Source organism: Osmerus mordax, chromosome 18 (assembly GCF_038355195.1).
Source record: "Osmerus mordax isolate fOsmMor3 chromosome 18, fOsmMor3.pri, whole genome shotgun sequence".
In the NCBI taxonomy this organism is placed as follows: domain Eukaryota; kingdom Metazoa; phylum Chordata; class Actinopteri; order Osmeriformes; family Osmeridae; genus Osmerus; species Osmerus mordax.
In genome coordinates, this window is record NC_090067.1 from 7,362,689 (window position 1) to 7,381,893 (window position 19,205).

General features: G+C 45.6%; 2 protein-coding genes across 2 annotated transcripts; both read left to right on the forward strand.

The window, feature by feature from the left end:
- The first annotated feature begins 2,579 nt into the window (after window positions 1-2,579).
- LOC136962480 (uncharacterized) lies at window positions 2,580-9,391 on the forward strand. The gene is made up of 7 exons (XM_067256267.1): window positions 2,580-2,625; window positions 3,243-3,512; window positions 3,811-4,110; window positions 4,289-4,576; window positions 4,845-5,023; window positions 7,845-7,937; window positions 8,186-9,391. The coding sequence occupies exons 1-7, from the start codon at window positions 2,580-2,582 to the stop codon at window positions 8,600-8,602; spliced, it is 1,593 nt and encodes a 530-aa protein (XP_067112368.1). The 3' UTR covers window positions 8,603-9,391.
- A 4,440-nt stretch (window positions 9,392-13,831) lies between these two features.
- Window positions 13,832-15,749, forward strand: tcf19l (transcription factor 19 (SC1), like). Its single transcript, XM_067256453.1, has 3 exons — window positions 13,832-14,099; window positions 14,261-15,299; window positions 15,413-15,749. The coding sequence occupies exons 1-3, from the start codon at window positions 13,832-13,834 to the stop codon at window positions 15,747-15,749; spliced, it is 1,644 nt and encodes a 547-aa protein (XP_067112554.1).
- Window positions 15,750-19,205: the final 3,456 nt, after the last annotated feature.

The following is a 19,205-nucleotide window of genomic DNA, read 5'->3' on the forward strand; positions in this document are numbered from 1 at the left end:
AACCATTTCATAATGATATAGCCTGATGTGCTTTGACAGATTTTTATAACAGGGACGTTTATGGGTGGAATGTTGCTGTTCTATAACGTTCGTCTTTTACGTTATTTAGTTGTTTGAATGAATCCCAGCAAATAAGATGGATGATTTGGGGCGTGTAATTGATAATCAACAACATATGCGCATAACATTTAGTCATTTAGCAGACGCTCTTATCCAGAGCATAACATGAAACATTGTATTTTAAATTAATATTAAGTTTCCATAGAGCCGGTTAAATTACTTAAAGCCATCTGTAGACCTACTGGTCTGGAAGCATAGGCTATTGGCTGTTATTCTTTACACTTGATTTTACAAAATGAATAAGCTAAATGGCTTCTCGCCAACAGAATTACAAAGGGGTTCTCTTCTGTTTCTACGGTGGGTCTCTGCACTGCAGTTTGGTAAAAAAAAAAAAAAAAAAAAACCTGCCAGACGTTTTTATATGACAATGTTCTGGGCTTAGATGCTGGCCATTTCTTAACGCTTCTGAGAAGGTATAGCCTACTATCAGAATGTGTTTTAGCTTCAGTCGTCATTTGATTTCTCTATCTGACAGCAGGCTACAAGGTTTATCCGTCTTTCGGCACGAACCAGTAAACTAGCCTACATTGAATCAGCTCGGACACATATGGCTCTTACACAATTGATGGGCCGGGCAGCAGATGGTAAAATCTTTTTCTTGCCACCACACTAAAGACAATATGACAAAGGCTATATGGAATGGGACTGTTTTTTTTTATGTTAGGCGACAGGGAGCGTGTGTGTGTGTGGTGCGTGCGTGCGCGGGACAAACTGAGAACGAGTGCTAAGGAGAGTGAACGCAAGCGAGCCCATCGAGAATTATACAAAATCCACAAGGTGGATCTTTTGCAGTTTTGCAGTCACAGAGAAGATCGGTCCACTCCCCGGGACGTCCGACTCATTACCGTACTTTTGTTCCCTCTTCAGTATTCTATTGTACCGACAGCCCATGCAGCAAGCGTGACACACCCTATTTGCGCCACCACTAAGGGGGAAGCTATGACAAGAAAGAGACAGAAATAGGTTGTTTCCAGACCCCATATGCATCCAGAGAACGTGAGGATGATGATTAAAAAGGAAACTGAGCTAGTGACAATCAATAGTTTGCCGAATTGCCTGGTTAAGCGCGAGATGTTAAAATCTATGATACCGAATGTATGTATCTGGTTAGTTCTGACACCCTCCTAATCTAATTTCTTTCATTAGTTAGGCGACCCTCGAGTTGCATGACCTCGGCATCTCGCTGGGGCTTTCTTGCAAGCTGTGGTCCTACTTCGTATCAGATCGGTTTTCCTGACGCCCCTTTAATGAATGCCATAAACAATTTTGGGAGTAAACTGCTGATACGTGTCTGTTCATTTACAAAACATGTGTAAGAGCTACGATGTCATTGACCTGGGAATCTCCAGTTTCACATTGATTAGAGTCTGTATGTCGTGACTATGAACAAGACAGAGAATGGAATACTCTATAGCTGTAAGTGTCAGTTAATGCCTTATCTCAAGTAGTTGACTTGAAGTTTATGTTTATCGAACCTATTCTTTCCGTTAGGCCCATGGAGATTTTTCCTACCTCTTCATTTGGCAGAACCTATGGTCAATATTGCTGACTGATTATTCTTTTAATAGGTCCTAAAGGATTACTTGGGGTTCTTTAGAGCATCTCTTTTGGAGAATCCTTCTCCAAGTGGATCGTTCTTTCACACATTCTATCACACAGCTAGAAGTTATGTATGATAGAATGCTTCCACATATAATCCAAAGGGTTCTGAAAGTTCCAACAGAATGTGTGACAAATATACTGCAGCGTAACCTAGTTTGACTTGTCTTGACTTGTTTCCAGTGCAAGGTGGGTTTCAGTGTCTGTCTGTCTGCCCATGCACCCTCACATCCTGTCACTCTGGACAGGATAGAGACCTAAATCCCGGGTGCTTGTCCAGTCTGTCTAGACCCGCCCCAAACCTATCCTGAGTACCTATCACTCCTGGACAGGAAGAGATCTGAGCAGAGGACTTATCACCACAGAGGCCATTCCAACCTGCCACTCAAAAGGCTATTTTGGTACACTGTGCAGAAAAGAGAATCCATGTTAATTAAAATCAAGATTAAATGTTGGCCCTTTGGATGACACCTGTCAAAACCCCCTAGACCTGAATAAGGTTGTGGCTTCGAAAAGTTTGTTGGGGACAAGTCCTATCACTTTAGACTAATGACAGTGAAGAGCTGACTCCACCATAGGGAAATGAAATGTAACCCCTCCTCCCTCAACCTCGGGAAGTGATGCAATCTCAATTTCAGCCACCCTCCCCCCGTCAATGTCTTTTATTCATCGCCACTTGCTCATTCTGCCATTTGCCTTTTATAAGCAATTCACTTGGATTGTTTTTGTTCCGTTTTGTAAGTCGTTTGCAGTCATTTGCACACAGCAGTGTACAATAATACCAAGTCGTATTAGATAATGTGTTTGCTGTTAAACCAATACCTTTTTGTGTTGCTTTGTTTTTCAAAGATTCAGTCAAGATGAAACTAACTGCTGTAGCAGTGTTTGGCACCCTTTTCTGCACTGGTAAGCATGAGTTAAATTTCCATTCACCTGGGATTGATTTTGGGCGGCAGGAAATGCACAAAGCCTAGTTTGACCCAGCCAAGTCATTAGGAAAGATTCTATCCAGCTTTGTACAAAATTGGAATAGTATGTTATTCTCTGAATTCTGATTGGTTTATTTTTTTTAATTGATTGGCGAAAGCTTTCATTTAGTTAATATAGCCTACATTCTATTTTTGGCACTGCGTTTGTGGGTTATTTGCATTTCAAACACTGACATTTTTGGCACGTTTCTTTTTTTGCCAAACAAAGGATCTAAGACTTACTCAAAGATCTTCGTTAACATCAGCAGATCACAGACAAAATGCTCAAATTAACCTATCTCTCTCTCTTTGTCTCTCGTTCATTCTTTTCCTTTCTATTTCACAGTTCTGTCAGTGCCTTTAAAAGGTAAAATCAAAAATGGAGATGTCTGTAAATCATTGAGGTTTAAGAGTCAATATCCTGATATCCAGTGTGTTTGTCTCTGTTTGTTTATACTTCTGTATTGAAGGTCCTTAACTGCAACCAACATCTTTCATATCAACGATCTATCTGCCTTCTCTCTTTGTCTTTTATACGCCGTCCTCTTTTCTCAGTCAATGAGGAGAAAACTGCCTTCTTCGGTGAGGACATCCATATTGTGGTTCCGTTGCTAGATGGCGCTGATGTTCTGTTCAAGCCCAGCAGTGACCCGCATTCGGTGGTGTTTCTGATGCGCGAGGGGCGTGTGGTGAGCTCGCGTGCCCAGCTAAATGCTCTGAACCACCTCATACTGGAGGACGTGGGCGAGGAGGACGAGGGGACCTACGTCGTCAAAAACATCCAGAACCCCGCTGATGTCAGACACATGGTCCTCATAGTCAGAGGTACGGAGCTTCTGTTTCCATCCCCTCCTCTGCTTCTTCAAGCAATCAGAGAGAAGTTTTGAGAAGTCTTTTTCACACCTGTGGGGTGTAGAGAGAGAAACTGCAGCAATTTTGGTACTTTGGGCCTTCGTCAGGCAACAATCTGAGTTCCTTTTAAGTAATATGTAAGCTGACATTGATTCCGTGTTTCATCTGTCACCAGACCACCTCACAGACTTTATTTGAAGAACACGGTTACAAACCATCATGACTCAGTGATACATGGCTCAGTGATGCCCCTGTTTGTGTTGTCCCTCAGACTGCTCCTTGGAGCAGGTGGTGAAGTACGGAGACATCTACTCTGTCCCAGTGAATGGCATTGAAAGCCCAATCACCCTGGAGTTCAGGCCCAGCCATACCCAGGCTAACCAGACCACCGAGCCCCCGGTCGTGGTCCTGTTGAACCAGAGCGTGACCCCCGCAGAGAACTACCAGAGCCGGCTGAGTGTGACAGACAAGAAGGTGACCCTCAACCATGTCCGTGGTAGTGATGAGGGCAGCTTCACTATTCTGGACAAGGATGGCAAGGTCCGGAAGAGGACGTGCCTCAACGTCAGAGGTGAGAGGTCAAAGGTAAACCTGTAATGGTAGAGGTGGGCCTATAATGAAAGGGGAAGAAGAGATCTGAACTGGGGCATGGAAAAGTATTTTTCTCTCAGTCTTGTCTGTGTGTTCTGGCTCCCAAACACCACCATTGTCCCTTCCCTGTCCAACCTCTCTTTCTCTTTCTCCAACAGAGCACCAGACCTTCGTCCATCTATCATATGCAACCACTTTCAAGATGAACCTGTACCTGGACCACACCAAGGTTACTCTTAAGTACACGCCAGAGTCGGACCATGAGGAGCGGACCATTGTGGACCAGGGGCTGGTGGTGGATCCAGTGGACCCAGGCTTGGATGGCAGGCTCACGGTGGAGGGGTCCATGATCATCCTGGAGCGGGTCCGGGCTGGAGACAGCGGCTGGTTCACCGTCACAGACCTGACAGGTTTCCCCGTGGCCACAATCCATCTGACAGTGGAGGGTAAGAGAGGGGGAGGTGGTCAGGAAAGAATCGAATAGAAATTGAACATTGATATCATCCTGTGTATCACCCTCTCTTGTCACTGTCCTCCTCTCTTCTTTACTATCATACTGCTGTTGAATTTCTTTGTCCCCAACCCTCACTAACATTACCTCTCTTTCTCTCCCTCTTTGTTTCCTTCCCCTCCCCCTTCCTTCAACCTATGTCCCTCCCTCCCCATACTCATCACCAACTTCCTCCCCCTCCTCGTCCCATCCTTGGGCCCCAGCCTACAAGCTCCCCACCCTCTACGTAGCCATCCTGTCCCTGCTGGGGCTGCTGGCCTTCCTGCTTCTCGTGTGCCTCCTGTCCTGCCTGTTCAAGGTGCGGCAGCGGACGGAGAAGGCCCGCAAGATTTCCCTCATCGCCCAGCAGGCTGGCAAAGGAGACGGGGACGCCTTCAGACATGTGAGGGAGGGAGGGAGGGGAGGCCTTCAGACATGTGAGGGAGGGAGGGAGGGGAGGCCTTCAGACATGTGAGGGAGGGAGGGAGGGGAGGCCTTCAGACATGTGAGGGAGGGAGGGAGGGGAGGCCTTCAGACATGTGAGGGAGGGAGGGAGGAGGGAGGGAGGGGAGAGAGGTCTTCAGACAGGTGAGGGAGGGTGGGAGGAAAGGGAGGCCTTCTGAGAGGTGAGGGAGGGAGGGACACCTTCAGACAGGGGAGGGGGGAGGGAGGCAGGGAGGCAGGGAGGCAGGGAGGCAAGGAGGGACACTTTCAGACAGGTTTATGGGTTTTCCTATGTTCAGTCTATAGATAAGGTATTGAAGATTATGTTCAACATAATGAAACACCTTCAAACATAACCTATTGAAATACTGATGATCTGACTCGTCTAAAGCTATGTCAAAGTAATGTGTGTTTGTCTCTGCTGTTTTGTGTCCTTTCCTGTCGGATGTGTGTTTGATTCTTTTATCTGGACCCCTCAATAGAATGGACCCTTTCATATAGAAGTTATCTAAACAACTATGATTTCTATCTTCCTGCGTTACACACAACCAATCGCATTTTAAATTGTTACCAATATGAACTGTTTCCTCCAGAGTAGGATTTTGTGCTCCTGTTCACGTCTGTGTTTTATCTGTAGGACATACAGGCCATTGATCACTTGCCATCCTTACATCACACCCTGTGTTTTCTGCCACCCCATTAGTCAGTGTAGGCCTTTTGTTGATAACAGTCAACTAAAGATTCTGTGTGTGTGAGTGTGTGAACATGCAGTACATTGAAAAAAAGGTTCCTAGGTTTTAGAAAACCTTCTTCTCTGGAGAGAGAAAAAAGCAATCCCTTTTTTTATGAGTGTATCTGCCTCCCCGAGTCTGAGAACCTGTGATGTAAGGATGCGTGCTGAGTTAAGCTCGCTAGCTAATGACGCTAATGCGTTTCTCTGCGTTGTTGCGTTTCTCCCTCTTAAAGGACCCTCAGACGGAGCCTTTCATTGGTGAGAGAACAGTTCTGGCTTCCTGTGTTTGTTCCTCTAGTGTTTCAGTATAAGTGGTCTAATCTGTATGGGTGTTTGTACTAAGGCTATCAGCCATAGACTCACTATGCTGTGTGGGGGGGCAGGCCAGGGTCCTGCTGCCACCATCAGTTCAGTAATGACCCCCCCCCCCCCTCCCCCGCTCCCCGCCCCTCCACCAACTGTGGCATCCAACCATACCTCGCCCCCTGCACCAGCCGTGCCCCCTACCCCCGCTCCTCCCTCTTCTTCTAACCTCCTGACTCTGAAACAGACCAAATTATACAACTGCAGTTACTTCTTCATGGCGACATGAACATGACGTGAGGACCCCCCCTCCTCCGTCGTCATGGTAACGGCAGACATAGCTTCAGTGCAAATATGAAGCATACAGATGTTGCCGTCCATGTTGCTCTGACGCAGCAGTAATGTCCGGCAGAACACACATGCACATACATGACACCGGTGTCACTGGGTGGGTCAGTTACCCAGAGGTAAAGATAAGAGCTATGTGTATGTGTGGGTTACTGTCACTGTGTGTACTCATTTATCTGTTTCTGTGTCTAGTATTGCCATGTGTGTGTACTTTTAATGATGTGTTTGTGTGTAATTTGTGTGTGAGCGTGTTTGTGGTAAGCGGGGCAGTAGCAATTAACGTGATGTTGATGTGTATGTCTGTGTTTCTGTGGGTGTTTCTCTGTGTGTGTGTGTGTGTGTGTGTGTTAGTGTGTGTGTTCCTGTGTGTTTTTGTGTATTTGATTCCAGTCCCCTCCATTCCAGCTGTTCTGTACGCCCCCTGCGTCTCAGCTTGTGTACAGTAGGTGATTTAAAAGCCATGTAATGTGACACGCAGTGAGAGCCTTTATGGTTTATCTGTCTCCCTGGGAGAGGCCACCCGCTCCAGAGTTCTGCAGAGGAGGGGGAGGGGGGGATGGTCGTGATGCAGCAGTGACTTGATGTCTGATAGCTTTATGGATCCTGAGACCAGGAGAGGGAACACACTCCCACAGCTTTACTGATTGGCCCTATCGTTCCCTCAGCAGTTTCCGGACGTGTCTGACACCAAAGTCGATTGATCTGCCTCATCCCTCTCTCGCTCCCCTCCCTCCCTCTCTCATACCCTCTCTCATACCCCTTTTTTTATACTCTCAGGCTCTCTCTCACTCTCCGTTGCCTTCGCTCTCTATCTATGCATCGCCCACTCCAATGACTCAGGCTAGAATGCGGTCCCTCTGTCCATTAAGACATATAATTAGATAACCCCTCCCTCCTATGTCTTCTCATTCGTCCACTCTGAAGCATTTGCTTCCGCTCAACCTCCCAAGTGTGTGATCAGCTCAGATATCTTGCTACGTGTCACACTACAGGCTCTCCTTTAGAGTGTATACATAAGGGGGGCTGCCCGCCCCTGGACAGAGCTGCTGCCGCCCTGTCGCCCAAACCTAGCACACCCGAGTTCACCCATCAGCTATACCTATTCACCTGGTGCTATGACTGGCTGAACCAGGTGTGCTCCATTTGGGTCAGGAAGGGGACTGGGGGTTGGTCACCCCAGTCACATGTGTGTGTGTGTGTGTATATAAGAGCTTTCTGTGTTGTAGCTACAGTCCACGTGCTTTCTGTGTGCCTTCTCCTCTCCACCCTCTCTCTGTGCGTCGTTTGCCCACCGCGTGGTAGTGTGGTGGTGTGACGCGCTGGAGTTTGCCTCCCGTGTCCAAGGTGGTGGTGAGACCCCCCCCATAATCCCATCCATCTGTGCTGTTGTTGCCAGGTGGTCCAGGAAGCCTACAACAAGTTCACTGAGGAGTCCACCTCACAATCCACCTGGGACAACCCTACGGAGAGCACCGAGGTCACCATCAAGGTGAGCTGCTGTAACAGAGGTGGTTTGAGGACTGTGATGAGTGCTTCCCTTTCATTTTTTTTGCCCACGGCAGGAGCTCGGTCTGAATCTGTAGGAGCACAAAGTGTTTCACATGAAATATTCATGTTCCTGCCCGCTGACGTGGATCTCTCTCCCCCTCCCCCAAAACACACACATGGACACACTGTCTCAACACACACACACATATACATGCACGCACAAACACAAACTCTCTCTCTGCCTCTCAGGGTCTGGAGGTGTCCAAAGGCGGGCGCTACCACACCTTCTCCGACAAGAACTTCCTTGAGATGAGTGACTCAGGGGTGGAGTTTAACTCTGCTGCCCTGCCATTGGACAGCGACACAGATGTCCCCCACACCTACGCTTCCCACAACTTCCACCTTGACTCTGACAGCATTGCCGCTACCGTTGTTGCCGAGGGTGACCTGAGTGCCAACCAGAACAATGACTCCGCCACGAGTACCATTGGGAGCCCCGCGGCGCAGCCCGACGCCACCCCCGACGGAGACCTGATGGGGAACGCCACGCCGGAGAACACACCCAGGAGAGGTGACCTGGAAGCAGGCTCCCCGAAAGCAACGGAGCTGGTCGATGAAACTCCAGCTCCAGAGGCTGGAGACAAAGCAGCTGCTGAGAGCACCTGAGAGCCACAAGGAACCCCAGAGGTGTCTTCATCCTCCACATTCACACCACACACATTCTGACAATCTGCCACTCAGTCCAAACACTCTGCTTAGCTCCCACCATCCATCCCCTTAACCTCTGGTTACTGCTCATCAGTGTAAACACATGATCATCCATGACAGTTACCATATACTGTAATCAAATATAAATCACTGACACACAAACACACAGATACAAGGAGCTTGCCTCTGATGCAAGATAAAGTATCCGTTTGTGGCATAGCTGCATAACAGTTCTAACACGGTTCTGACAAAGAAATAAAGCAAACAAAATTTAACAGATTAATTCTGTGTATAATGGATAAATGCATGCATCACCTTGACAATAGAAGCAGACATTTCCTCCACAGTAGAGTAAAAAGAGGCCACTCTTAATTATAATGAATGCACAGATTGCATGTAAGCCACTCACAGAAGACTTATTGGCGCCAAGTTGTCAGAGGGAATATTCCTGACACAGTAGAGCTTAGAGAACCATACAGTGCAGGAGAAAGAGTAAACCAGGGCCATATGGTCCCCTTAGTCATTCACTACGCCCTGCAACACATCAGCTCCTGCAGCCAGTCACAGGAAGCGCTTGTCTCAGCAGCTACAGAATGGGGGATGACCCCCCCCCCCTCTTCCACCACTACCCTGCCTCTTCTTCCATTCAATTTATAAAAGCACACAGATTGAATAACCACACCATTCAAGAGGCATCTTAGCTGGTGGTGGGGTCATCTGTACCCCTGTCAGACCTTTACAAGGTGTGAAAACGTCAACCTTGAGCATGGATGTCCATGACATCACCACTGTACGACTCATCTTCTGCACCACAGAAGATATTGAAAATATCTAATCTGATTCTGAATTTCATATCGTTACTTATCATATCGTACTTTTTGAAAACAAGCCCTGAAAATCCTTGTTCTAGAACTTTCGTTGGAAACCAGAATGTATTTGATGGACATGAATCTGGCAGAGAATTCCTGAACTGACCTTCCCTTCGCTGACTACACCCTGAATTATGCTTGAGATGAGTTATTGAGACAAATTACTTGCATGAATTGAATCCTGCATTTTTCACTCTCTTTCAAAATCCTTTCCCAAAACAAACTGAGCTTTGAGTCGATAACTTTGAACAACGAAGCCCACCCTCCTTTAAACGACTCAGAAGACATCAAAAGGAGATGGATTAGGTGCTCACAGAGCCAGTGGACTGAACACACAGACAGCTATACCCGTCTCACACATACAGACTCTAAACAAACCCTCAAGGGGAAGGGGAACAGAAAGATCCAGATTTTTTAAGAATGCTAAATATTACAGGTCAGACTCAATCAACTAGCTTTTCAACAAGAAGTTTCAACTGAAAACCATCAAACGGAAATGATAGAACTGACGCTGCTCCCGAGTCCATTGCCTTCAGCATCCAGGTCAATAGTTGGCCCTCACATTAATAGCCCTACACTGATCATAGTCTGCTTACCTTCTGTGATAATGCTCAGATGTCATGTTGTAACAAACTGAAGATGTCCATGATGGCCAGTGAGGTCAGGAAGAAAAGCAGGCCGTCACTGGCTGTTTCAGGGGGAAAAAGCACAAACTGTTCATTATAGCAGCTTATATAGGCCCTATATATAAATATATATGAACACATTCAGCAAAAAATGATTATTTCCACTATGTTTCATATTTCGATGAGTTTAATTTAATGTTAAAATAATCTGAAAAGGCTACATGAGAAGGTAAACATATTGTGTGAAAGTTAGACAACCACAAGTCTACAGTACATGACTTGATTATAATGTCAATGGTTTTTAGTATCCTGATTTTGTAGAAGGATGAATTGAATAATATGAAAGATTATATGAATTTGTAATGCTATAGACCTAAAAGACTGATTGGGATTCATAAAGGGTGAATATGATGGTGGTGATGAAAAGTCCCGTAGATCTTTTTTGTACACTTCTGTACATCAGGTAACAATCAAGGCTGCACTCCAATACAGAAATGCTTCTCCCTTCAAGCACCTGTCCTACTTACTTTCCACAGATCTGTCCTAAACATTCATGTTGGACCAATGAGGAGCAATAAACACTTACCTCAGGTCTGTTTAGGGAACATGGAAAGAAATTGACTTTCTTGAATGGTATGCAACCCTATTTTATATTATGGAATGTAGCCTACATTATATTTCTCCACGCCTACAGTTTAGCCAATTGAAGAAATTATTATTGAATATAGCAATATCAGTGCTGTATGAGACTTCATGCAAACACAGGGTAAAAAATATAGAAAAGTTAACATATTTAAGCCCAAACTATACTGACCTCCCTTTCACACTCATGTACATAAATATATACTGCATGCATATTGCCCCCAAACAATTCTTACTGCAAGGCTTATGCTAGATTTTATATCCCACAACTGCAGCATCTTTCTATCACTATCTCATCATCTATTGCAACATCCACCACCACTACTATTGGCCCTCTATTGCTAATCTTGAGCTTTTTTCCTCGTGTGATATCCTGTCATTCTCTAGCTTTAGTGTAGCTCTACCAGTTACTACTGCATGCATGACCCATAGATTGCCTGTGAGGCAGCACGGGGTAACTATATTTGAATTGCACTGTAGATCTTGACATTGTCTGTCCAGGAGGTATTTTCATTGTCAATATTTACCATTGAGAAAGACTGGGATGATGTACCCCGCTTAAATACACACACCATGTTGTTTTTTAAATTTTACATAAGAAAGCGATTGGAGAAGTCGGTAACAAAAGGTTTAAGACATGGAGAGGTTGGGGTGTGGGTTATGGAGTAATAAATAAAGTATTCTAAATGGGTTCTTAATCCCTGTGCTGCAGGCAGTATCTTCACCTTCACTAATGTAATGTTCATTTGTGTTTTGTTAATTAATCAATGATATCTATCTTCCATTTATTTAAACCTGCTGGTTCATTGGGTGAGTGGGCTTTGTGTGCCGTGCCAAGAATGAGTATATTTTGATGTCAGCCATGTCAGTCTTGTCAATAATGGTTGCTACATTATTGAATCCTGCACTCATTGGTCAATAATGTTGGTTGATAAGAAACCTTTAAATAGTGACAGAACGAACATTGAAAGTATATACTACTTCATTTACTTCATGATTGTCTTTGCGTTGGCCGTTAATAAACATTGAACGGACAGGTTTGTTTGATTGACTGCAGTGGAAAAATATTAATCTGTTCAGGACTCACTGTCTCACGCTCAGCTAATAAATCACGTTATGGGTGAAGGCTTCTCCATTTGGTTTCATTTAGATTTTTTTAAGATATCATGGAATGGAACCAAGTATTTGACCTGTTTTATGATTTTGTCTGACTTTTGAAGTTCACAGCAGATAATCTGCAAATTGGTAATGATTGACTTTTATAATACTTCTCTACATGAACAAGCAATGCCTTTGAATGCTAGAAATATCTCAAGATTAACTATTTACTCTGTTCTACTTTTTCGCATCATGCACAGACTTTTTGTAACGTTTTTCTTTCCTTTCTGTGAACCAAAAAAAAGATAATAAAATAATTTTGAAGAGACAGCGTGACAAGTGATCCAGTGCCATGTGTTTTGTTTGTGGGCTATTACAAACCAAAAAGTTATATCATGCTCAAGTGTTTCAAGCTTTTATTGTCAGGTGCTCAGAACAACCCAAGGTCAGACTGGGCACTGAAATTCTTGGGACAAGACAACGCAAAGCAACCTGGCATAATATAACATATAAGTACTAAGAACATATATTACATCTATGATAAGCTAAAATTAAATAAAAAATATAATGATAATAATAAACCTCCTAATATACAAATAGTATGCAATATACAATAGACCTCTAATACACATAATGGCCTATACTAACCTTATAGACCTATACTAACCTAAGACAAGACCTATACTAACCTAGTTCAAGTGTATGGAAGCCAATGTTTTCATTCTTTAAACACGAAATAATCATGGTTTACTACACTACACCAGATACTTGGCAACTACTGCTGACTGCGTTTAGATCCTACCGCCTGAGTTGTCAGCCAACCGGCGTGAGGAGGAAGTGGCGTGGATTCTCGCGCAAGGAAGCACAGACTGGCGCGCCAATTTTCAAAGAACTTCCTGGGAGAAAAGGACGCGAAAACTGCCGGGAGCTCGCAAACAATTAAGTACGATCCATTCTTTTTCAGATTGCAAATTATCTCACTACTCAAATCATGCTCAAGAGATGCACTGTCAATAACAGTTAACGTCGTGTTTTAGGCAGTAAATGATCATGAAAATGAACGGAATTAAACTCTTGCCTTATTGTCAAGCCTATGACTCACTGCCACAATGCACTGTGGAACTTGTTAGCTAGCTGTCCGCGCTACATCTTTATGGGACTGGTTTATCCAGATGTTAAGAGTGATTTATATACGTATCACCTCAACAGAAAAAGTACTATTTTCTGGTTTACAGTAAGTGTAATATTAGGGATAACATTGTCTGTGTTCCGGTAGCAAAATCAGTCTGGAGGAATACGTTTATTTTAACAAGCGTCGTCGTCATTGCGTGAGTTTACACTGACGTGTGAGACATTGAGCACATGCCAGCCAGTTGCACAATGGACATAACTGGAAGTACTACAGTTGTTTACTAATGTGATTAACTTGATGACAGTCCAGATAACATCCAGATGAGTCCGTTTGTAAATACAAGAGAACATGTTGCCGCAAACAGTAGGCCTACTAGTATATTCTCAATGTTCTCAATGTAATGTAGCTTTGCTATGTAATCTAAAATATATCAGTATTGTAATGAACGCTCTAAATATCCATTGTATTATAGAAACACTGTACAGCTTATAATTTGCTTGTGTCTTTCAGGTCACTACAAAATCCTTCCGGATTGTCATTTAGTGGCTCTGCAAGTTACAGCAAACAGTTAGCAGACATATAGTACTTAAATTGGCAAGTTGATAGATTGTCAAAGATCATTTCTTATAATATTTTACACAATAGAACAAGTTTTAATGTCCACATATGCTGTCTAGGACACTCATTACCCCCTGTTCGTCAGCCACTTCGCACATACACTGACCGAGACAGAGAACAACCATGACTGTTTAAGTCTACCTGAGACCATACCTAGTCAATTATTGGCGGTGACGGGGGAGGACGTTGCTGGTTGGTCACCATGTTGTCAGGAGCCCAACCGTGTTTCCAGCTGCTGAGGATAGGCTCCTCCTTCACCGACTCGGCCCGTGACCTGTACACGTTCCGGCCGGTGCTCACGCACTCTGTGTTCCGGCTGGGCCGTGCGCCGGAACTGTGTGATGTCACGCTGGAATCTGCCACCGTATCCAGGATCCACGCGGAGCTGCATGCAGAAAGGGAGTGGGTGGGTGGAGGAGAGGATGAGGAGGACGGCTGGAAGGTGCAGATTAAAGACCGCAGTAGTCATGGTAAGCAGAACACACACACGCAGAATTTGTGCCTGCATGAGCACTGGTGGGTGACTAGTGCCTTGTAATAGTCTAGTCTTAAAATCTGACAAGGGAAAGATATTATCTTGACCCAGATCAGTGCTTTAAAGTAACATCCTTACCCCCCACTACCATGCCAGGTACCTGGGTGAACGATGTCCGCCTTCAGGCGAGTGTCCAATGGGAGCTCTCGGATGGGGACACGCTCACCTTTGGCAGCCAATCGAAGTGCGGGAGACCAGAGTTCTACTTCCTGTTCCAGAAGGTGCGTGTGCGCCCGCTAGACTTCGATGCTATCACCATCCCGAAGGCGGGCTCCTTCTCTTCGGACATCCAGAACCGGATCAGGACCAGTTTGGACCGGAAGGCGGCGGCCAACCTAGACCTGTCCACCCTCTCTATAAACCGAGCCACCGTCATCCTCAACTCCATCGGCAGCCTGAGCAAGATGAAGGGCAGTCCCTGGACCTTCAAGAGGAGTGACAGCAACACCTCTGACCCCAGCTCCAACTCCCCTCCTCCCTTCTCCCTCCTCCCTCCGTCTACCCCTCCTCCCTTCTCCCATGGGACCTCCTCGGCGATGACCTCTTCTAAGTCGGTCCCGCCTTCGTCGAAGAGCCGGCGTAAGTCGGCCCACACGGTGCTGCTGGAGGACGACAGCTCTGACGAGCCCCGGAACCCTGGGGGTGGGCTGGGTGAGGGGCTCAGGCCCAGGGGCAAGAAGAGGAGGCGGCTCTACAAGTCAGAGTCTGAAGGCTTCAACCCCATGCCTCCACCATCCAGTAAGATGTTTGAAGATGGACGTTTTTTTCCGGAAGTCCGACAGCCATTCGACTTCAAAAACCGACCCACCATCGGGAACAAACCAAACAGAAACTGCCATGGCGCGGTAGCCAACGTCAAGCAGAACCATGTGACTTTCAGCTCCAATAAGAGACGAGATATGATAGATTCTCGCCACAGGATTGGCTCACACACTGGTATAACAGTATCAACATTGCACCAGCAGAAAGCCTTCTCTACCTCAGCTTCGCGTGGAAGGCGGAGGGCCCACAGCTCCCCTGCATACTCCCCCCTGGTGGTGGGAGGAGAGAACTACACTCTGGCCTCGCCCTCCCTGAGGATCTGTAAAGAGGAGAGGGGGAGGGCCCAGTTCGCCAGGTTCCACGTAGCTTCTGGGTAAATTTAAATATACTTACTATACAGTATGTCATAGATTATTTAGTACATAGGCCATTTTCACTGTTTGTGTAATAAGGAAGTACATATGAACTCTGTTCCTCCATCAACAGGAAGCGACGAGGCAGGCCCAGGAAACACCTTCCTCCCCCGCGGCCCTCCCTCCCCTCTCCCTCCTCCTCTTCCTCCTCCTCCTCTTCTTCCTCCTCGTCCTCGTCGTCCTCCAGCTCCTCGTCCTCCTCCTCCGAGGGCGAGGACGAGGAGGAGGAAGGCGGGGCCCCGGGGGTGGAGGCGTGCGCGGCGCCGCGCTGCCTGCTGCCCCAGCAGGAGACGGTCCAGTGGATCCAGTGTGACGTGTGCGACGCCTGGTACCACATAGACTGCCTGCACTGCGACCGCAAGAGCCTGCTGCTCGACCCCAACGCCGACTTTCACTGCGGTTGCCGCTGACACCCCCCCCCCCCAAGAACCAAGAATGACCACTCTGGCCCCTCCCCCACCTCTCCCATTACCAGAACTGGCCCTGACCTATCCAGGTTGTGGTTTTTACCCATCACATGTTCGTACAGTTCTTTAGCTGTAGGGATATTTTTGAATAGGAAGTTTGTGGAAAGATCTGATTGGAGATCATCTTGGAGGGGACGATGTTTGGGGAGACTTCCTACGTCTCTGGGAAGATCAGAGCACACAATCAGAGCATGCTAAGAATGTTTGGATTGTACCACAATGACAGCATGACATAGGGTGGGCAGCAAAAAGAATGGGGAACATTTTGAATACAAATATACATGATTATTGAATGATGGGGTGCAGCTTCCAGCTTTCTTAGAGGGGTTCCTAGTCCCTCCGATATAGTCTCAACATGGGGGGTGGGGTCGTGTCAAAACATAAACACCTCCAGCTCCTGTTTTCTATCTCCAGTTAATCACCTGCCACTGAGGTTATCTGAGGGTGTACATATGAAGTTGATCCTGACAACATAAACATCTGGCCTACAAAATGGATTCTTGCATGCCTAATGTCTGCTTGGGTTTCTACTAGGCAATGTTGACACTCATCTTCACTGTTTTAAACAAGACTATTCACTGATGCTGATTATGGGGGTGGGCAGTAAAGATGTGTTGACCTTGGGGGTGTGCCCAAAAGACAGGTGAGATTCAGACATGCTCGTGATTGGGGTTAGTAGTGTGGAAAGCGATGTAGGGGGAAATGCATTGTGATGGTTCCTAGAATCCTCCGTTACAAAAGAGGGTTTCCAGGGTGGGGTGTCTGGTTTTTCAGTGTGCATTTTCCCCCCCATGCACATATCTGTATATAAAGTTGCTTTTTTTGTTGGATAAATGAACAAGCTTTATGACTGATATGCAACATCCCTAACTCTCAAAAGCCACAGGTTCATACAACACACAAGTCTTTCGGGGTATAAAACCAGGCAAATCTATGAGTTCCACTGCCTTTGTTTGAACAATATTCAGGTCAGCTGCCTTTATCAGCATGTTATATTCCAGGTTGGCTATTAATCCCAGATAAAATTAACCTGTGTCGATTTGTCAGGGACAAATTAAAGATTCAATTGTCTTTCAATTTGACTTTGTCATGTGTTTTGAGTCGATCACTCTTTAATACATTCACTCAAATTATTCATTCCTGTCCACCTGACTCTTGACTCACAAGTCCTAATTCAAGATAAAAACAGGTGACCTGGACAGACAATGAGATGGCTGGACATTACAATAAAAGTGCAGAAAATGGTAGGAACAAACAAGGACATACTAAGCAGTTATATAGTGACAAAGGTAGAAAGGGGGTGATAAAATTGACTTAACGAAAATGTCGATTTGATCCTGAACGACCCTACCTCCAAGTATCAGAAAGATGCTCTCTTGTTTCCATGGCAATGTGCTTATTTGGGAGTGGTAGAGCCGCAGCCGCTGTGACAAATCTCTGCCCAAGTACTCCAGGCAACAGGGAGGCAGACTGCAGGGAGGGAGGGAGATGACAATTTGTCTGCTATTTCGAGACAGGATGGAAAATGGGATGGTTTTCCTGTCTGTCAGCGCTTTAATGCCGTTTTTCAGCTCAGGGTGAATGCAATTCCTAGTTCCGACCAGCAGAGAGCAGTGTTTATCCAAATCTGCTTCAGCGTGAGTAAACTGAAATCTTTAGTAAGGTGTGTGAATCCTTGTTCAACATCACCCTATATCTTAAATTATTCCATCAGAAATGATATATTTTATATGAATGTGTGTGTATGTGCATAAATGTGTACGAATTTGCCTTAAGGACTGAATAGGCCAATTAAGGTATTGACTGGTGCATGGATTGAATTCATAGCATTTACTTTTTCTAAACGCCCCAACCCATGTTAGCCATGCCAAATCCACAAACCCAGACCCAGCATGGCAGTGTTCGAGCCTCATGTTAGTTCTGGCCTTGGGCTACACTGTACTAGTGTACTAAGCTGTGGAAGTGGGGCTTATACTCCTAATGGGATCACACTAATGGGAGTAGATGTCATTTCCTGTAAGAAGCTCTCAGCTCTCATCTCAGGACAAAGAACAGGTTATGAGAACAGAACTGTTTCCTTCTCACCCAGGCATGACCCCTCGATGGTTAGCTTTGAGTGGTGTACTTCCAGGAAGTAACCAGAAAAGTGGAAAACATATAGAAGACATCCAGGCACTAGTCTTTATCCCAGAATACCCTGAGGAGGATATGAGTAAACAGTCTATTCCTGTAGGCCTGCTGTTGTGCACACCATTGGGGTTGTGTTACAGTTCAACCAAATGTGTACGAGTTAACGAGTCCTCCCGTAGCACGTAGCACTAGAGAACCCTCGTTTCCCTGTGACCCCCCTTGTCTACAGTGAAGCAGAAACAGCCTGGAAGGAGCAAACATTTGCCAGGTGTGTGGGGGTGGGGGGTGGAAGGTTTGAGGAAATTCTAGAGTGAGGTGTAAGTAAAAGTTTTAATGGGACAGAGACTCTCTCTGTTGATGACAAACCCCCAAGGCTGGTTATGTAGTTTAACTCTGGGTTGAGCTCGGGAACTCATTAAAAGTTTATGATTCGCCAGACGTTGGGGTGTGGAAAAGCCATTTCAAATTAACAGGCGTTAGATTGAAGTTAACCATGGGCAATGGATGACCCTGTGTGTGTGTAAAGACATAGAAAGAGATGGTGACAGAAAAAGAGTAGCCTATGTACAGTGTGTCAGAGAAAGAGGGATTGGAGGAGACAGTATTTTTTGTAAAGGTAGGTTGTGTAACACAACCAAGGCATCTGCGCTGGAGATCTGCTCCAAAGGAGGTAAAAATGGTGATGCATAACAACAGTTTTCATCCTGATGTTATCCAAAGTCCCCCCACCACCCACACCACTATGTGAATACACAGAACATGGATTCAAATGTCAGGTGTGTCTTTGTGGAGCCAGCTGGAGAGAAAAGAGCACTCTTCATTTCCTGCAACTCTTCAAACCACTGTACAATTACCAATTATGTGATCAACTCATTCATGCGTGGCTGCACTACAGGTGTCAATTAGCTTCATTCTCCACCCAACGCTCCCTCCCCCCGCTATTACCTCTCACTCTCTCCGCCTCTCCTTTTACCTCTTTTCCTCCTTTCTACCTCTCACCATGTCTGTAATTGGTATTCAGTATTTCTTATGCTTATTTTTAAGTAAGTACATATCACGGCATTGGGGCTGCAGAAAAGACATGAGTCCTTAAACTAACTATGTTTAAGATATCTCCTCTTCCTCTCCCTATCTCTCTCAATCTCTACCTTTTCCTCTTTCTCTGTAAAAGGAGACAATAGTAAGAAATGAAACCAATTGGCAATTTTGCCAGCCATACATCTAGAGCCATTGCAGCACCACCTCCTCCCCACTCCCTCAACCAGCCCC